Below are 15,548 nucleotides of genomic sequence, written 5' to 3'. Positions count from 1 at the left end.
GAGGGCAAGATGCAGGGAGGTTGTTCTTCCCGGGTAAAGAAGCTCTGCGGAACTGTCGTTTCCTGGAGCTGGATCGTTGCATCCCAGCGGAGCTCTGAGCTAGGACACCCCGGGGCAAGATGGCGGTCGGGCCTCGGACGCTGCCCCGGGTCCGGCAGAGCTCGAGGGCACTGAGCTGAGGCGGCGGTAGCTTCGGCCCCGACCCGGAGCGCGGGGGCCTCGAGCGGATAAAGGTCTACGGCCTACGGGTAGCGAGTGGGAACAGGGTTGTGTGTTTTCCGAGTGGTGGGGGGACTTTGAAGGAGGTGGCTCTTTGGCCGGGTCCCTGCCTCCCCAAGTCGGAGGGCGGGTGCCGGGGGCTGACTTTCGTGCTCGGGGGGTTTCTCCGTAGCCGTTTCCATCCCTTTTCAGCTCTGGGGCGATAGGCCTTTATAGACAGGCTAATGCTGGGTGAAAAAGGTTTGTTATTGTTGTTGATGCCGAGGAAAGATGCTGGGCCTCAGGAGTCCCTCCCCCAAACCGGAGTTCAAATCCTATACTCGCTGTGTGACCTTGGGTGAGTTCCCTCACCTCTCCGAGCCTCGGTTTCTTCCTCTGTAAAACGGAGTCATTAGCTCGTTTCACAGAGGGAGCTGTGTAATACAAGTTTTGGTACCTGGCATTCAGCCCTCTCCGTAGAGGCAGCTGGTGTTAATGATTTCAATAAAGAAAAACTTGGTCCTAATTTGACTCTAACTTAGCCCTGTGGACAGCCTTGCACGTGCAGCTGTTTGTTTTTGCTGTTCCATGAGTGGGGCAGTCTCCAGGTCTTGTCGGTTTCACTTTAAATAATTGCTTTGGAGTTGGACGTGGCTTCAGATTCAGGAGTCTAGTGACCTCTCACAAGTCACGTTCCCTCTACGTTTCATTTGCTCTGTGTGAAGGTGGGATTGATGATAACACACACCTAGATAGGCAATAGCCTTCAATAAATGATAGCTGTTCTTATTAATAGCCTAAGTGCAATTGCCTGTTCTTTCAAAATTGGACCATTTGAGACCTTATAGAGCTGTTGAAAAGACAGACTGGGTAAATACCTGTACACTGCCTGATTCATGATCCACCCTTAAATGGTGATGGTCACCACACCTGCCTGTCCAGCTGTTCGCACCATAGGGGGAAAATCCTGTCGGGCTCAGACAGCAGTTGATATTTCTGGCCTTTCACCTTTGGATGATACTCTCTGGCCTCTTTCATAATTCTCCATGAAATTGACCTCATCCAGGGAAGACTGATGTTGAGCAGATATCGTGGGAATATAGACGTAGAGTCTGAGTCCTGTCTCTTAGTATTAAAATCTTGGCTCTGCCCATCACTGGCAGTCTAACATGGACTATGGGAGATACTAAGTGATCTCACAGGGTTGCTGTTATGTAGAAGGGACATGACACATAGTGGGTACTTTAATCAACTTACTTTCCTTTTTGCTTTTTAAGTAATCTTGGTTAACCCAACCTCTTGGGTTTCTAATTTTTCCACCTATATCATTGTTTCCCCTAACTGGATTGTAAGTTTTTTTTTGGGGGGGGGGGGTTTGGTTTTAAGTCTGGATGCTACAGTAAAGCCCAGTTACATGCTATCTGCTTTCAGATACTCCTTGTTAGTATTTTCCCACTTAATCCTAATCACAGCATCCTGACGACTAAATTGGGGTACAAGAAGTGTAAATATTTCAGTTAATTCTTGTAGCACCCCTAGGAGGCAGGCACTATGATCCTCAATTTACAGATAAGGAATCTGAGGCCTAGAGAGGATAAATAATTTGGCCAAATGAGGTAGACTGAGAACTAAAAAGAACCAAGGGTACTCGAGATGATCCAAGGTTTTTTCTACTATACACAGCCTTTTCTTTCTTTGATTAAGTCAAACTTTGTGTAATCTTTCATTACAGTTACTTCGAATACACACTTAAAAGACTTCGTAATGTGTTTTGATTAATAAACTGGTAGATTTTAGATAGAAGAGGAGAATAAGAAGGAATTAGAAAAACTGCAAGTACAGACTATTATACGGTGTAAACAAAACCAGCATATAGCATTGCCGAGGGGATGCTAATCTCAAGGAAGAGATCTTATCCTACGAGGCTGCTTGGGAGAAGTGAAAGTTTTGAGATAGCCTTTCAGGTACTTTGTCAGTTTGCATATGCAATCTCCTGTTTTTCCATTGAGAAGAGGCTCCTTCTTTTCATCACCCCTTCCCCCCCCGCCCCCCCCCCCATGAGGGACTCTCTGCCTGTTAAGGAAGAATCATACCATTGTGCTCAGGGCTTGGGCCCTGTCTTCTGCAGCTCTCTGGAGCTTGAAGCTGTTAACCAATCTAAACAGGGCCATAGCCCAAGTTGACAGGACTGGTGAATCTTAGTGCACCCAGGGATAGGACAAAATTTAATGGGGGAGGAACGTAAGGGCCCTTAGTGACTAGACAGATGAGAGCCTGTACCGCAGAGTTAGGAAAAAAATTCTCACGTCTGTACAAAGAATACGTCAATTAGACTTACTGTGTAATCTGTCAGCCACCTTGATAGGTATTTGACATAAATTGTCTCATTAAGGCAGAAAGGGTCTGAGACCTCTCCCTGTGGGGGCTGCATGGCAGAGCTAGAGACGGGCTCCAGCTGTGACTCGAAAGGCTGTGTGCCTCTCACAGTGCTGTGCTGCCTCACTGCATGCATTCTGCAGAGAATTTGGAAAACGGACTAGTTCAGGAAGCAGAACTTGCCATCATTCCTCCACCTCCAAACAACCACTGTCTACATGTTGTTTTTCATTTCTTAGGCATAAATGTTTTTCATTTTCATTAAAAGAATGCCACACATAACTTTCAATGGCTTCTTAACATGCCATTCCCCTCTGTTCGTGCTTAGTGCCATAAGATGTGTGCGGCTTCAGTTAGCTTCTTTGGGGATTATTTTCAATCTATTCCCTTTCAGCTGGAGGACTGGGGAGGTACACTATAACATTTAAACCAGACATGAAGGGATGCCTGGGTGGCTCGGTCGGTTGAGCATCCCACTTCAGCTCAGGTCATGATCTCGCGGTTCGTGGGTTCGAGCCCCACGTCAGGCCCTGTGCTGACAGCTCAGAACCTGGAGCCTGCTTCGGATTCTGTGTCTCCCTCTCTCTCTGTCCCTCCCCTGCTCATGCTCTGTCTCTCAAAAATGAATAAACGTTTAAAAAAATTAAATCAGACGTTAAGTAAAAATGAGAATACTAGTGTTTTAAACCAGAGGCACTTTTTATTACTTTTATTCAGTGCGGAAGATATATGATACCCTGCCTGTAAAACTTAACCCCGAATCTGGATTTTTCCTTGTGCTTCTGCCAGGAAGGACAAGCTCCTCTGAAGCGAGAAGCTGCCCCCGGCATAGTGAGTCCTGTGCAACATCACTAATGATTACCTGGCGTTTCTGTGTCACAGGCAGGTCCTCAGGTGAGCTATTCAGACTGCTGCTGGGCAGAGAGAACAAGTGATTCAGAAGACTGCTACCTTTTTCTCCCCTGCCTTCTTTCCTGCCTTCCTGTGACCAGGTGGGCTCTGTTCATTTGTTTTGACAATTACCGATGAGAGACCCACATGTTGTTTAACAGATGCGAATCCGTGTTGAAAAGGGACCACAGAGGCCTCTCGGTATGTTGACATGGAAAGAGCCTTGAATGAGCTTTTTATTCCTGATGATCTTTTCATGTGGGCACTGCTTTGAGGGAGGTAACGTGGTAAAGGGATTGTTTTCCAGAAGTCTGGATTTCTGAGTAATCCCTTTGAATAATTTTGTCGGCTGGACTGCTTATATAGTTGGGATAGAATGACAAAGTTTTCAAGCATCCAAAGAAATTTCAGCGTGGGAGGCTCCACGGACCCATGTTGTGTGCTCTAGGCATAGCCAAAGCCACATCTTTGGGAAAAGATAGTGATTGGTGATTTAGATAAAAATGTAATGGACAGTTTAGACCCTCTGTCCAAAACATGCCGGTCAGTGGATGGACAGATTCTGCTCCGACGTCCTTATCAGCCCTTGGCAGAATGGGAACAGTAAGGACAGCCGAGTAAGTTATACATAAAACCGAATGTATTCAATCTAACAGATTGTCTTGCATTTTGGACTCACACGTTTGGCTTTTTTAGCGTTAAAATGGCTCTTTTTCCAAAAAAAATAAAAAATAAGGGCTTATTTTGTGCTGGGCACAAAGTAGATACCAGTAAATATTTGTCGGGTGAACAGAGAAATGAAATAATGGTGATGGTAAATAATTATGTTCGATTTTTTTTTCCCTTCAAGCCTGTACTTTGCAAAATAAATTTCACTGCTCAGCTTTAGACTGCTCCAGAAAATTCAAATACCTAGGAACCTTTGACCTAGAGGATGCCTGGTTTGAATTAGAGCTTTATGGATGGAACCGGTTCATGCTTTGTTCATCTATTAAACAATTACAGAGCCCACACCCTATGGCAGATGCTGTGCTCTTAAGAAGATGTGATTATTTAATGCAGGAAAAAGCACCGCTGGTCTAGATGAGGTGCATGAAAAGAGCCGATAGGAAATTGGGACTTGTGCCAGGAGAGCTATTAGCCGCTGTGGAGGGAACCAAAGGGTCCTGAGTAGCTCTGCTGCTGCCCGAATGCGTGCCCGCCCGCCCTTGGCTCGCGAGCCCCTTCCTGTGTGTGTTCTTCCTCGATGATCTACGTCAGCCACTCACCGTTTTCCTTGCAGGGTTCGTGCAAACTTGCAAACATGTTCACCGTTTCTCAGACCTCGAGAGCGTGGTTCATCGATAGAGCCCGTCAGGCTCGGGAGGAAAGGCTGGTGCAGAAGGAGCGGGAGCGGGCGGCCGTCGAGATCCAGGCCCATGTTCGCAGTTTCCTGTGTCGGAGGCGACTGCAGAGAGAGATCCGGTGGGTGCTGGGAAATCCTCAGCACGTTGTCCCCTGTCCCCAGTTAATAGCAAGAAAAAATGGTGTTTTCTCCTACAGTTCTTGAAAAGCCTTCCAGCTGCTATGAGCTCCTAATTTAAAATGTCTTTCCGCCTCCTTCCCCTCCTAGGAGAGAGATCGATGAGTTTTTTAAAGCAGATGACGTGGAGTCCAGCAAAAGAAGCGCACTTTGTATTTTTAAGATTGCCAGGAAACTGCTCTTCTTGTTCAGAATTAAAGAGGATAATGAGGTAAAATAATGATAGTGAACACTGGGCTTACCCATCTGCCAGGTCTTTTGAAAGTATTTTGCAAATATAATTCATTTAATCCTTGCAGCGATGCTACAAGATAGATTCTGTTACCACCACATCCTGCCCTTTTTGTTTTCTTGGGACGTGTTTTGCGGGGATTACACTCGGTGCTTCTGAGAATCATCACAATTCTTTTACATTGACCATGACAAGCACTCCGACTCAGATGCATACAGGAGTGAGGCAGGTTGGGCAACTGAGTGGAAGAAGCCATTTACAGGAGAAAACAACAAATTATAATAAGTAGGGGCACCAGGGTGGCTCAGTTGGTTGAACGTCCGACTTCGGCTCAGGTCATGGTCACACAGTTCATGGGTTTGAGCCCCGCATCGGGCGCTGTGCTGACAGCTCAGAGCCTGGAGCCTGCTTCGGGTTCCGTGTTTCCCTCTCTCTCTGCCCCTCCCCTGCTCATGCTCGCTCGCTCACTCTCTCTCAAAAATAAATAAACATTAACAAAAAAGAAATAATAATCAGTAACTGGCAGGAGGTGGTGGTGATGGGGAATGATGACATCAGAGGGAGTTGATGGGGTGTGTGGCATGGCCACTGAAGGGGGGCGGCCAGTCCTGGGCTCCAGCCAGTGGTGGACTGCCGTGAATTTTGAAGAGAGATGCTGGTGATCCTTGTATTCGTTTTTCTCATTTGTAAAAGTTGGTAGCTAATTTGAAATTTCTTTTAAAGCCTGTAAACCAAATGAAGCGTGCTGGTCGCACTTTGGGGATTAGAATGATCAGCCTACAAACGATTCCAGGAAGTAGCGAGTTGTCTGTAATGGTACTGACGGTCCCATCGATGAGGGCCTCTGTGCTCCCAGGGGTTAGACGTTCATTACTGCTAAGCATCCCATTGTGCCAGACCTTCTTCTAGGCAGTGGGGCCCCAGAAGGAAATGAGATGGGCGGGGTCTCTAACCCTGCGGAACATGTAGCCCAGAGAGAGGCAGGACTACACAGGCAGGAAGATGAGGACAGGCAGGTGCCGTGAGGTGACCCCTGTTGACGGAGGAAACTATAGTCTAGAATGCTGAGGTGGCTTCCCGGGGCCATAGCACTTTTAAGGGTGGATCCAGGGCCAGTATAGACAGCGTAACGTGGTTTCCAGTTTCCACTTTCCTTCCTTTTGCATTTCAAGTTAAAAATGATGGCGTGACAGGTTGTGGGGAAAAAGTCCGTGTCTGTGGTGCTTACAGAGTGGCCACCGGGAGAGCGCGACCCAGGGAACAGCTGCTAGCCCGCAGGAGCACGGGCCCAGATTGCCGGGTTGATTGTGTTTTTTCCAAAGGCACCCCTGGCTGAAACCACGTGTAGGGCTCCTCCAGCCTGTGGGCCACCAATTTGAGAACCTTACATTAGCCTTTCTGATCCCCAGTTTCCACATCTATAAGGGAGAATTCAATATGATCACGTCCGTGAGTCATCTGGTGTCATGTGAGTCCCGCACGTGCCAGGTACCCACGGAATGCTTGCTGCTTTCCCATTTCAATGTGGCTTGCAGAAACGTGTAACCCCCATCCTTCCTCTTCGCAGAGATTCGAGAAGTTGTGTCGCTGCATCCTGAGCAGCATGGATGCTGAGAACGAACCCAAGGTAAGCAAGACGGGGGCTGGGAAGTCTCCCACAAGCTCTCAGGCCGATCTCTTTGGTTCTGAAAGTTCCTGCTAAGTGTTATGATTTTGTTAGGTCGGACTTTGCATACGTGGACACACACACCTGCCTAATAAGTAATGACTTGAAAACATTACCGCAGTGCAACTGGTTTTCTTAGTCTTTTCATTATCCGAGGACTGCGTTCTCCTCTGACCTCTTAGGATGGTAAATTCCCTCACTAGGCTATTTTATCTATGGGTTTAGTGTTCAGATAAGTCCTACTCCCTGTTTATTCACCTGTTCATTCCCACTGCCTTCCCCAGCGCTGGACCTGGTGAACTTGTCCTGTCCCAGTAGCTAGAACATATGTAATTTGGTCCCTGTTTCTGCCCATTACATTTCTCTTTCTCCTGCTTGTAGGTGTGGTATGTGTCCTTGGCTCTCTCCAAGGATCTCACCCTCCTGTGGATTAAACAGATCAAACACATTCTTTGGTGTTGCTGTGAGTTTCTTGAGCAGCTCAAGGTAAAAACAGAACAAGACACCTGTAAATGTATCCTTTTCATTGCAAATATATTCCCTCTCATTGGAGGCCTTTAGAGTATCTCTTGAGAGTCCTCAAGATTCCATCATAGGTTATTTCTTTGGAAGTTTATCAGAGTCTAGTACAGAATTATTAGCACCCCTGTTCTAGGAGAGAGCAAGCTAGATACCGTTATCAGTATGAGTCCTTCTTTTCACGTATAACATTCTGAACATTGGCTTATGCTCACCACAGTCTTGACACCCAGAAATCTGTTGCCTTTCTTTTTATTCTTTTGAAATAATGGATAATTTATCGTTTACATTATGCTAGTCAGGCTTCTTGGTACAAGTGCAGAAACCCAGGGCACCTGGGTGGCTCCGTCAGTTAAGCGTCTGACTTCAGCTCAGGTCATGATCTTGCGGGTCATAACTTCATGCCCCGCATCAGGCTCTGTGCTGACAGCTCAGAGCCTAGAGCCTGCTTCGGATTCTACGTCTCCCTCTCTCTCTCTGCTACTTCCCCTACTTCCCCTGCCTGCCTCTCTCTCTCTCTCTTTCTCTCAAAAATAAATAAACATTAAAAAAATTTTTGTTAACTAAACAAGTGCAGAAATCCAACATGTGCAGCTCCTAATACATACAAGCTAAGCAAGAAGGAGAATATATTTTTTAAATGTTTATTTATTTTGGGGGGACAGAGGATCTAAGACGTGTTCTGTGCTGACAGCAGAGACACCAGCATGGGGCTTGAACTCACAAACTGAACCATGAGATTGTGACCTGAGCCGAAGTTGGATGCTCAACCGACCAAGCCATCCAGGTGCCCCGAGAATATTTTTTATAGAACATTCTCTGTAATGTGGCAGCCAGGGATGACCAGAGCCAGGAGCTTCTAGGATTCTCCCTCATCCCTTTCTCTCCTCTCTGCTCCCTTTTGGAATCGCTTTGTTCTCTCCTGTTGTAATCACAGTAGTTCTGGCCTCACATCGTCACTCTTATCTTGACCAAAGAGAAAAGGGAGGCCTCTCCCACTAGTTTAGGAATCAGAGAGGACAGTAAAGACCCAGTGTTGTCCTGGTCTCACCCTCAAACTGGTCACAGTGGCAAGAGGGGGGAAGGTACTGCCACTGGCCCTTCTGGTCCTGTGCCCACCCTTGTGTTATGAGAAGGTGGGCAGGGGTGTGAGTGGTTGCAAACAGTGGACATTTTCACCTCGCACATTGGGAGAGAGGTTTCAGGGGCAGAGGCTTGACTCACGTGGGAGCTGAGCGATGGAGCAGATGTCCCCAGAGCCCCCATATCTCTAGCCATCTCAGGGCACTTGTGATTGACTCTCCTGGCCTTGACCTGGCAGCAAGCATGAATTATGATTATGATAATCAGTATTACATAGAGTTACCTGTGTGTCAGGCCCTGTTCTTAGTGCTTTGTCTACATTAATCCGTTCATTTTTAACAACAACCCTATGAAGAAAGCAATGTTACCACCCATAGTCAACAGCTGAGGAACTGGGGGACAGAGAGGGTAAGCAGCTTGCCCTAACTCACACATCTAGCCAGTGGTCAAGCAGGGAGTCTGAGCCCAGAGTCCCCGTCACGTTCAATTGCGTTTCTGCTCTGCTGCTCCAGTGAACGTATGTCCGTACATCCATCCATCCATGTACACAGCAGGCCAGCTCCCGTCAGCTTGCTTCCCAAGAATTCTCATTCTCCATTCCCGAGAGTATTTCAGATTCCGTGCTCGAGGACTCGTGTGCCAGAATCCCTGTCCCTGAACTCCCAAAGTGGTCATTCCCCAAGAGTAAAAGAATAAACTCGGACGGTCCTGACTTGCCGATTGGTGGCAGAGTGCATCCAGGCAAGTTGTGAGTGGCTGCTCCGCCGTCGGACGTATGACTTCATCTCAGTCTCTTTGTTGTTTCTAGCCTGAAATCTTACAGGACTCCAGACTCATCACGCTGTACCTCACGATGCTTGTCACCTTCACAGACACTTCAACATGGAAAATCCTCCGCGGAAAAGGTCTGTGGGACTGGCTTCAAAATCTTTCCCAAGTAGCATTTGCATACAGACCTTGGGGACCTTTTCTCCTTTTTAAGAAGCATTTTCACTGCCATAAGCCTCAGGGGGGGCCCTGAAAGCATACCAATGAAGATGCCCTTGACGTTTCCATCAGATAGCATTGTAATATCCAGAATACATTCAGGATTGTGTGTTCTAATCTCTCCTTTGAATGTACGTTTAAAGGCACGGTCCCCCTGAGCTCATTTTTTAAAACTCCCATAGCACCTCAGCCTCCAAGTGATGATATTCACTCAAGCCTTGTCATTCGTGTCACAATCATTGGGCAGCAAATAATTCTATTTTGTCCATAAGATTTGCATCATGAAGCTGCCTCCTCCCTCAGATGCCGTACTGAGCCTTCCGTGTTTTGTCCGTTCACTTTGTCCATCCGCTCTGCAAATGGCCTTCTCCGTGCCACATTCTGTGCGGGCACTGGAGATACAGAGAAGCCCGCTGCCCTCGGGCTTCAGGTGCCAAAGACTGCCGTGTGCCCGCCCGCCCTTCACAGAACTGGAGAGTCTGGTGAGGGAGATAGACGCTAAAGGGAAGTCCCATACATGTAACTATATGCGAATATAGGAAGGACTTACATGTGAACACACGCATGTCATGACGACCGTGTGAAACGTAGCGCTCGGAAGGAAGACTACGGAGAAACAAGAACGTTGAGCGGATCCGGGAGGCCCTGCCTCCCTGTGTCTGGGACTCAGGCTCTCCCGCTGAAGTGATGTCTGAGTGAACAGCTGGAGGGAGAGTTGGGGTTCGCAGAGCCAAGGGGGAGGACTTTGAGAACAGAGGCAACTATGTGCAAAGGCTCCTGGCCAGAAAAGAGGGGTTATTTTAAGGCGTGGGCTGTGAGGGGGGGCATTTAAATCTTGGGGAGTTCTGGCCTTGAGTTCCAGGGTGTCTGTCTCCCAGCGGGGAGAGGCGGTGGCCACAGAGAGCAAACGGTGCCGGGCCCTCGGAGGGAATTAGGAAAGGTGCGACAGGGTGCTCAGAGGCTGGGGACGTTACTTCTGGCTGAGGGAGATCATAGGACCCATCACCTAAGAGGTGACACTTGAGCTGGACCTTCAAGGAGAGTGGGTTCTGGAGTTCATCCTCTCCCTGTGCCTGATACCAGGCTGAAGGGGAGTAGGAAGACAAGCCACCGAAATGATGGCCTCGGGCCTGGGGTGTGCTATAAACAGTTCACGGTCAGGCCAGTGCCTTTTCTCTCACACGTCTTTCTTCATTCAGGGGAGAGTCTTCGACCAGCCATGAACCACATCTGTGCAAATATAATGGGACATCTCAACCAGCATGGATTCTATCCTGTGCTGCAGGTTTGTGAGTGCGTCCCCAAACACGTGACCTCTCTCTTCAGTACCTGAACTTGAATTTTCACAGCTGATTTTGGCATTACCTGGTGCCCTCTTCACGGAAGCCTTTTTGCAGGAGGAGTTTAATGCTCAGCGTCCTGTCCCTTCCCCCACCTTGAGTCGCTTGTGGTCTGTGTCGAGGGAGGACAGTGGCACTGGGGTCCCTTCGTTGTGCTACATCTTCGGCTGCAGAAATGACCCAGCCGCCTGACACTTAAAGTCGAGAGGGGAGGCCTCAGGATTTGATTCCCTCGGGTTCCTTCTTGGGTGAAGTCTGGAGTTAGCTTTCTTGCTGTGTCCTCAAACACCCTTCTGTCCACACCACCCCTGTTGTGCCGGCTCACACACCCGGGGGAATAAATGCCGGAACTCTAATCGCTGTTTAAAAGCGGTTTGGGGGGCGCCTGGGTGGCGCAGTCGGTTAAGCGTCCGACTTCAGCCAGGTCACGATCTCGCGGTCCGTGAGTTCGAGCCCCGCGTCAGGCTCTGGGCTGATGGCTCGGAGCCTGGAGCCTGCTTCCGATTCTGTGTCTCCCTCTCTCTCTGCCCCTCCCCCGTTCATGCTCTGTCTCTCTCTGTCCCAAAAATAAATAAAAAACGTTGAAAAAAAAAAAATCTTTAAAAGCGGTTTGGGATTCTCGGGTTTAGAAGTAGCATTGACGGAACCCTTCCTTCTGCCCGGCGCTGAGATGGGCTCCTTCCTGATCGGGTTTCCTCTTCTCACATGAACCCTGGGAGGCGGTGTGATGGCCGAAGGTGGTGCCGTCAGCAGTACATCTCTGTGAGGAATCTTCTACTGGATGCCAGAATGTAGGAGTAGCATACGTATGAAATTTTAAGTGTGGCAGTCTTTTTATTGGCTGTAAACTTTTTTGGCTGTTTCTTATTTTAAAAATTTAAACACAATATTTAGAGAGACAGTGGTATAATGAAGGAGATACCCTTTACTTTGCTCTCCCTTCATTTTTGGAAAACATTCTAAATATAGGTTTTTTTGTTTTTCTTTTTATCTGAAGCACTCATTTTACTTCTGTGCTGCTTTTTTACGTACAAGTGACTGTAGGTTGGCATCGGCCCCTGACCAGTTAAAATGTTCTTTTTCAGATGCTGTTAACCCGTGGCCTGGCAAGACCCCGGCCTTGTCTGTCCAAAAGCACTTTAACTGCGACCTTTTCTCTCGCACTGCGGTAAGTAGCTCCAGCTGAGGGGCTGGCGTGCTTCCGGAAACTTCCTCCTCTCGCTTTCCCTTCCTCCTGTTCCTCACGTTACGTGTGGGGGCTTGCCTGTTCTGTTCTGTTCACAGACAGGGTGCATCTGTGGCAGCTCTTCTGTCTGTGCCCCTGAAATTTTTGCATCGCGATTTGAAGGAAGCTTTTCAAAGTGAATTGCTTTCATTGTGCCAAGGACCCAAGACCCAAGCATTTTTCCTTTTGAGCTTTTTAATTGATAAGATAAAGAGAACCCCTTGAGCTGGAAGAGGCCCGGCGAAAGGCAGAGTAGAGGGTGAAGGGAGTAGTGTCGTGAGCCCAGGTTTAAAATGTTAAAATCTGGGCCGCCTCGGTGGCTCAGTCAGTTAAGCATCCACCTAATGGTTCCAGCTCAGGTCGTGATCTCACAGGTTAGTGAGTTCAAACCCCACATTGGGCTCTGTGCTGATGGTGCAAAGCCTGCTTGGGATTCTCTCAGTGTCTGTCTGTCTGTCTCTCTCTCTCTGCCCCTCCCCCACTCACACTGTCTTTGTCTCTCTCAAAAATAAATAAACTTAAATAAATAAATAAAATACAGGGGCGCCTGGGTGGCGCAGTCAGTTAAGCGTCCGACTTCAGCCAGGTCACGATCTCGCGGTCCGTGAGTTCGAGCCCCGCGTCAGGCTCTGGGCTGATGGCTCGGAGCCTGGAGCCTGTTTCCGATTCTGTGTCTCCCTCTCTCTCTGCCCCTCCCCCGTTCATGCTCTGTCTCTCTCTGTCCCAAAAATAAATAAAAAACGTTGAAAAAAAAAAAAAAATTAAAAAAAAAAAAAATAAATAAAATACAATAAAATGTTAGAATCTGGAGGCTCAGAGAGGTTGTGCTGTTTGCCTTCACTTAGATTGGAGATACAAAATACATAAGCTAAGTACTTCCATTTAGAAATTATGCCTGCAATTCTGAGAATTACCAAGTGCACAAAGCTGTGTCTGGGACTGGGTCCAGAACATTCTTAAACTGTTGAGAGGAGCACAGACTTGGGGGAGATGTTAATATGATAACTTGATCGTCTTAATCCCCAAAGTAGTAATAACTTTGGGCAGGGGGAGTGTTACGGTCAAACCAGTGACGTAAAGCTCCCTGCTCTGCCCCCCCTTGCTAATCCACAGGGCAATTTACCGCAGAGACCTCTTGACAAGTCCTGAGGTCTAAGAACCTTTGGGCCTGTTCAATCCGGTGCCAGCCCAAACATATCTGAACATGGAATACCCCCACCTAAGTTTTCACTGGTGGAACGTGTCTATTGGTGTCCCATGGACTCCTTTCCTGTGGAATACCAGTTAGCAAATGATGGTCTAGAGATTGGTTGGTAAATTTTTTCTGCAAGGGGCCAGCTAATACGTATTTTCGGTTCTGTGGTCCATGCAGTGTCGGTCACAACCACCCTGCTGGTGTGGCACAAAGCACCAATAGATGATACGTACACAGAGGAGAATGGCCATGTTTGAACAAAACTGTATTTGCAAAAATAGGCAAGGGGCAGAATTTGGCCTGTGAGCCATTTTTGCCGCTCCTGGTCTAGACTGTGCTTTCCACTAACCATTAGCCACCTGGGGTTTAAATAGACATATATTAAAATTAAGAATTCAGTTCCTTGCAGCATCTGGGTGGCTCAGTTGGTTGAGCATCTGACTCTTGATTTCTGCTCAGGTCATGATCCCAGAGTCATGTGATCGAGCTCTGCATCTGGCTCCATGCTAGGTGTGGAGCCTGCCTAAGGTTCTCTCTCTCCCTCCCTCTGCCCCTGCCCCCTGCTCGCATTCTCTCTCTCTCTCTCCCTCTCTTTAAAACTGAAACTAAAATTAAAATTAAAAACAAAAAAAGAATTCAGTTCCTCGGTTGCATTAGCCACATTTCAGGTGCTTCGGGACCACGTGTGACTGAGCAGTGACAGCCTTATTGGACCACACAAAGAAGAAACATTTCCACCATCACGGAAAGTTCTGTTGGACAAGGCTGGTCTAGAGCAGCCTTCTCTGTAATGAGAACCACATTTAAAAAGACCAGAAATAAGGGGAAATTATTTAAATCGATATATCCAAAATATAATCATTTTACATGTAGTCAGTCTTTTAAATTCTTTATTTTAGTTAAAATTAACTTGGGGCGCCTGGGTGGCTCAGTCAGTTAAGTGTCTGACTTCGGCTCAGGTCACGAACTCACAGTTGGTGGGTTTGAGCCCCGCATCAGGCTCTGTGCTAACAGCTCGGAGCCTCGAGCTGCTTCAGATTCTGGGTCTCCCTCTCTCTCTCTGCCCCTCCCCCGCTTGCACTCTGTCTCTCAAAAAGAAATAATAAACATTTAAAAAAATTAATAATTTATTTCTTTTCATACTGAGTCTTCAAAGCCTGGTGTGTATTTTACCCTTAAAGCCTACCTGCATCTGAACTAACCACATTTTAAGTGGTCGGGAGCCACACGTGGCTACTGGCTACTGCGTTGGACAGCCCATTTCTAGAAGCAAGATCCTTACGAGAGAGGAGCAGGGGTCTGCCAGTGATGCTGTAATTAGTTACAGAAGTAGACCAGATCGTCTAGTAAACAAACACACCTTCCTTTCAGACTCTGAGAGGAGTCGTATTTAATGAGTCCTAAGACATAGGTGCAAACAGGTTTTCCAGCGGCAGGTGTCCCGCATCTGCACTCTCTGAGTCACTTTCTGGAGCAGTTCGTTCCAGCCTCGCCCACCCTCCCCTCTCGTCAGAGGCAGGGAAGTGTTGACACGCAGGTGCCTGAGCTCCAGGGCACAGGGCCGCTCTGCCGCCCTCCTCCGTCTCCTGAGAACAGAAGTCTTCCCTTCCGTTCCAACGTCCCTCCTCCGCCCAGAGTGTTGTAATTCAAGAGTGATTCACCAAGAGGGTCACATCCAGCCATTCCGTCATGTTCCTTCTCCTTTAAGAATGTGGTAGCCTCCATCATTTAGATTTTTTCGCTCTGTACGTTAGACTCGTTAGAGTCCATTGGCTCACTCTGAAGGCCAGGCGGCTCTGAAGCCTTTTCCTTAGGTAGTGTCCTTTTCCCCCTCTGAGTATTTGAATGTAATTGAACATGGCCAGGACCTTTTAAAACAAAATACCTAGTGGTTTTGTCACAGTAGGATATACTATTGAAAGTCTGTAAAATCATAAACGTTATGTTCAGACGTGATCACTAAATCCTATGATGCAAATAGCCAACATTCATGGGCCACACGATTGTTTTAAGATTTATACCCACATTAACTGACTCCTCACCACATTCTCTAATCTTAGTTTTATAAATGAGGAAGTTAAGGCCCAGAGAGGTTAAGGCATGAGCAGGGCCCCGGTCACACAGCAGGGAGTGACAGGGCCAGGAGTTGAACCCAGGCTATCCTGACCTCAGAGCCCATACTCTTTACTCCTCGTTCTTTATTCTTGTCTCACATATTGGCCACAATTTTGTATTCCGAGAGCAACATATATTGAATCCATGGCACGTGGCACCTTCTCAAACTCTCCTTGTTCCATTCATTCCCCAGGCCCCC

The 15,548-nt window shown here is 47.7% G+C and overlaps 1 protein-coding gene across 11 annotated transcripts in view; it reads left to right on the top strand.

The window, feature by feature from the left end:
- The first annotated feature begins 108 nt into the window (after positions 1-108).
- The window catches only part of UBE3B (ubiquitin protein ligase E3B), a 52,944-nt gene continuing 37,504 nt past the window's right edge, over positions 109-15,548 (top strand). Inside the window, exons 1-9 of one of the 11 annotated variants that reach the window (XM_058691021.1) lie at positions 109-248; positions 3,292-3,666; positions 4,748-4,929; positions 5,078-5,198; positions 6,787-6,846; positions 7,267-7,371; positions 9,296-9,392; positions 10,674-10,759; positions 11,900-11,982. In XM_058691021.1, coding sequence (XP_058547004.1) covers positions 3,613-3,666; positions 4,748-4,929; positions 5,078-5,198; positions 6,787-6,846; positions 7,267-7,371; positions 9,296-9,392; positions 10,674-10,759; positions 11,900-11,982 — 788 coding nt within the window. In that variant the 5' untranslated portion in view covers positions 109-248; positions 3,292-3,612. The remainder of the gene's footprint in view (positions 249-3,291; positions 3,667-4,747; positions 4,930-5,077; positions 5,199-6,786; positions 6,847-7,266; positions 7,372-9,295; positions 9,393-10,673; positions 10,760-11,899; positions 11,983-15,548) is intronic. The other 10 variants (XM_058691023.1, XM_058691024.1, XM_058691018.1 and 7 more) reach the window with 10 other exon arrangements.

Source organism: Neofelis nebulosa, chromosome 11 (genome assembly GCF_028018385.1).
Source record: "Neofelis nebulosa isolate mNeoNeb1 chromosome 11, mNeoNeb1.pri, whole genome shotgun sequence".
Classification (NCBI taxonomy): Eukaryota; Metazoa; Chordata; class Mammalia; order Carnivora; family Felidae; genus Neofelis; species Neofelis nebulosa.
Note: the sequence above shows the minus strand (reverse complement) of the source record. Positions and strands in the feature narration are given on the sequence as shown.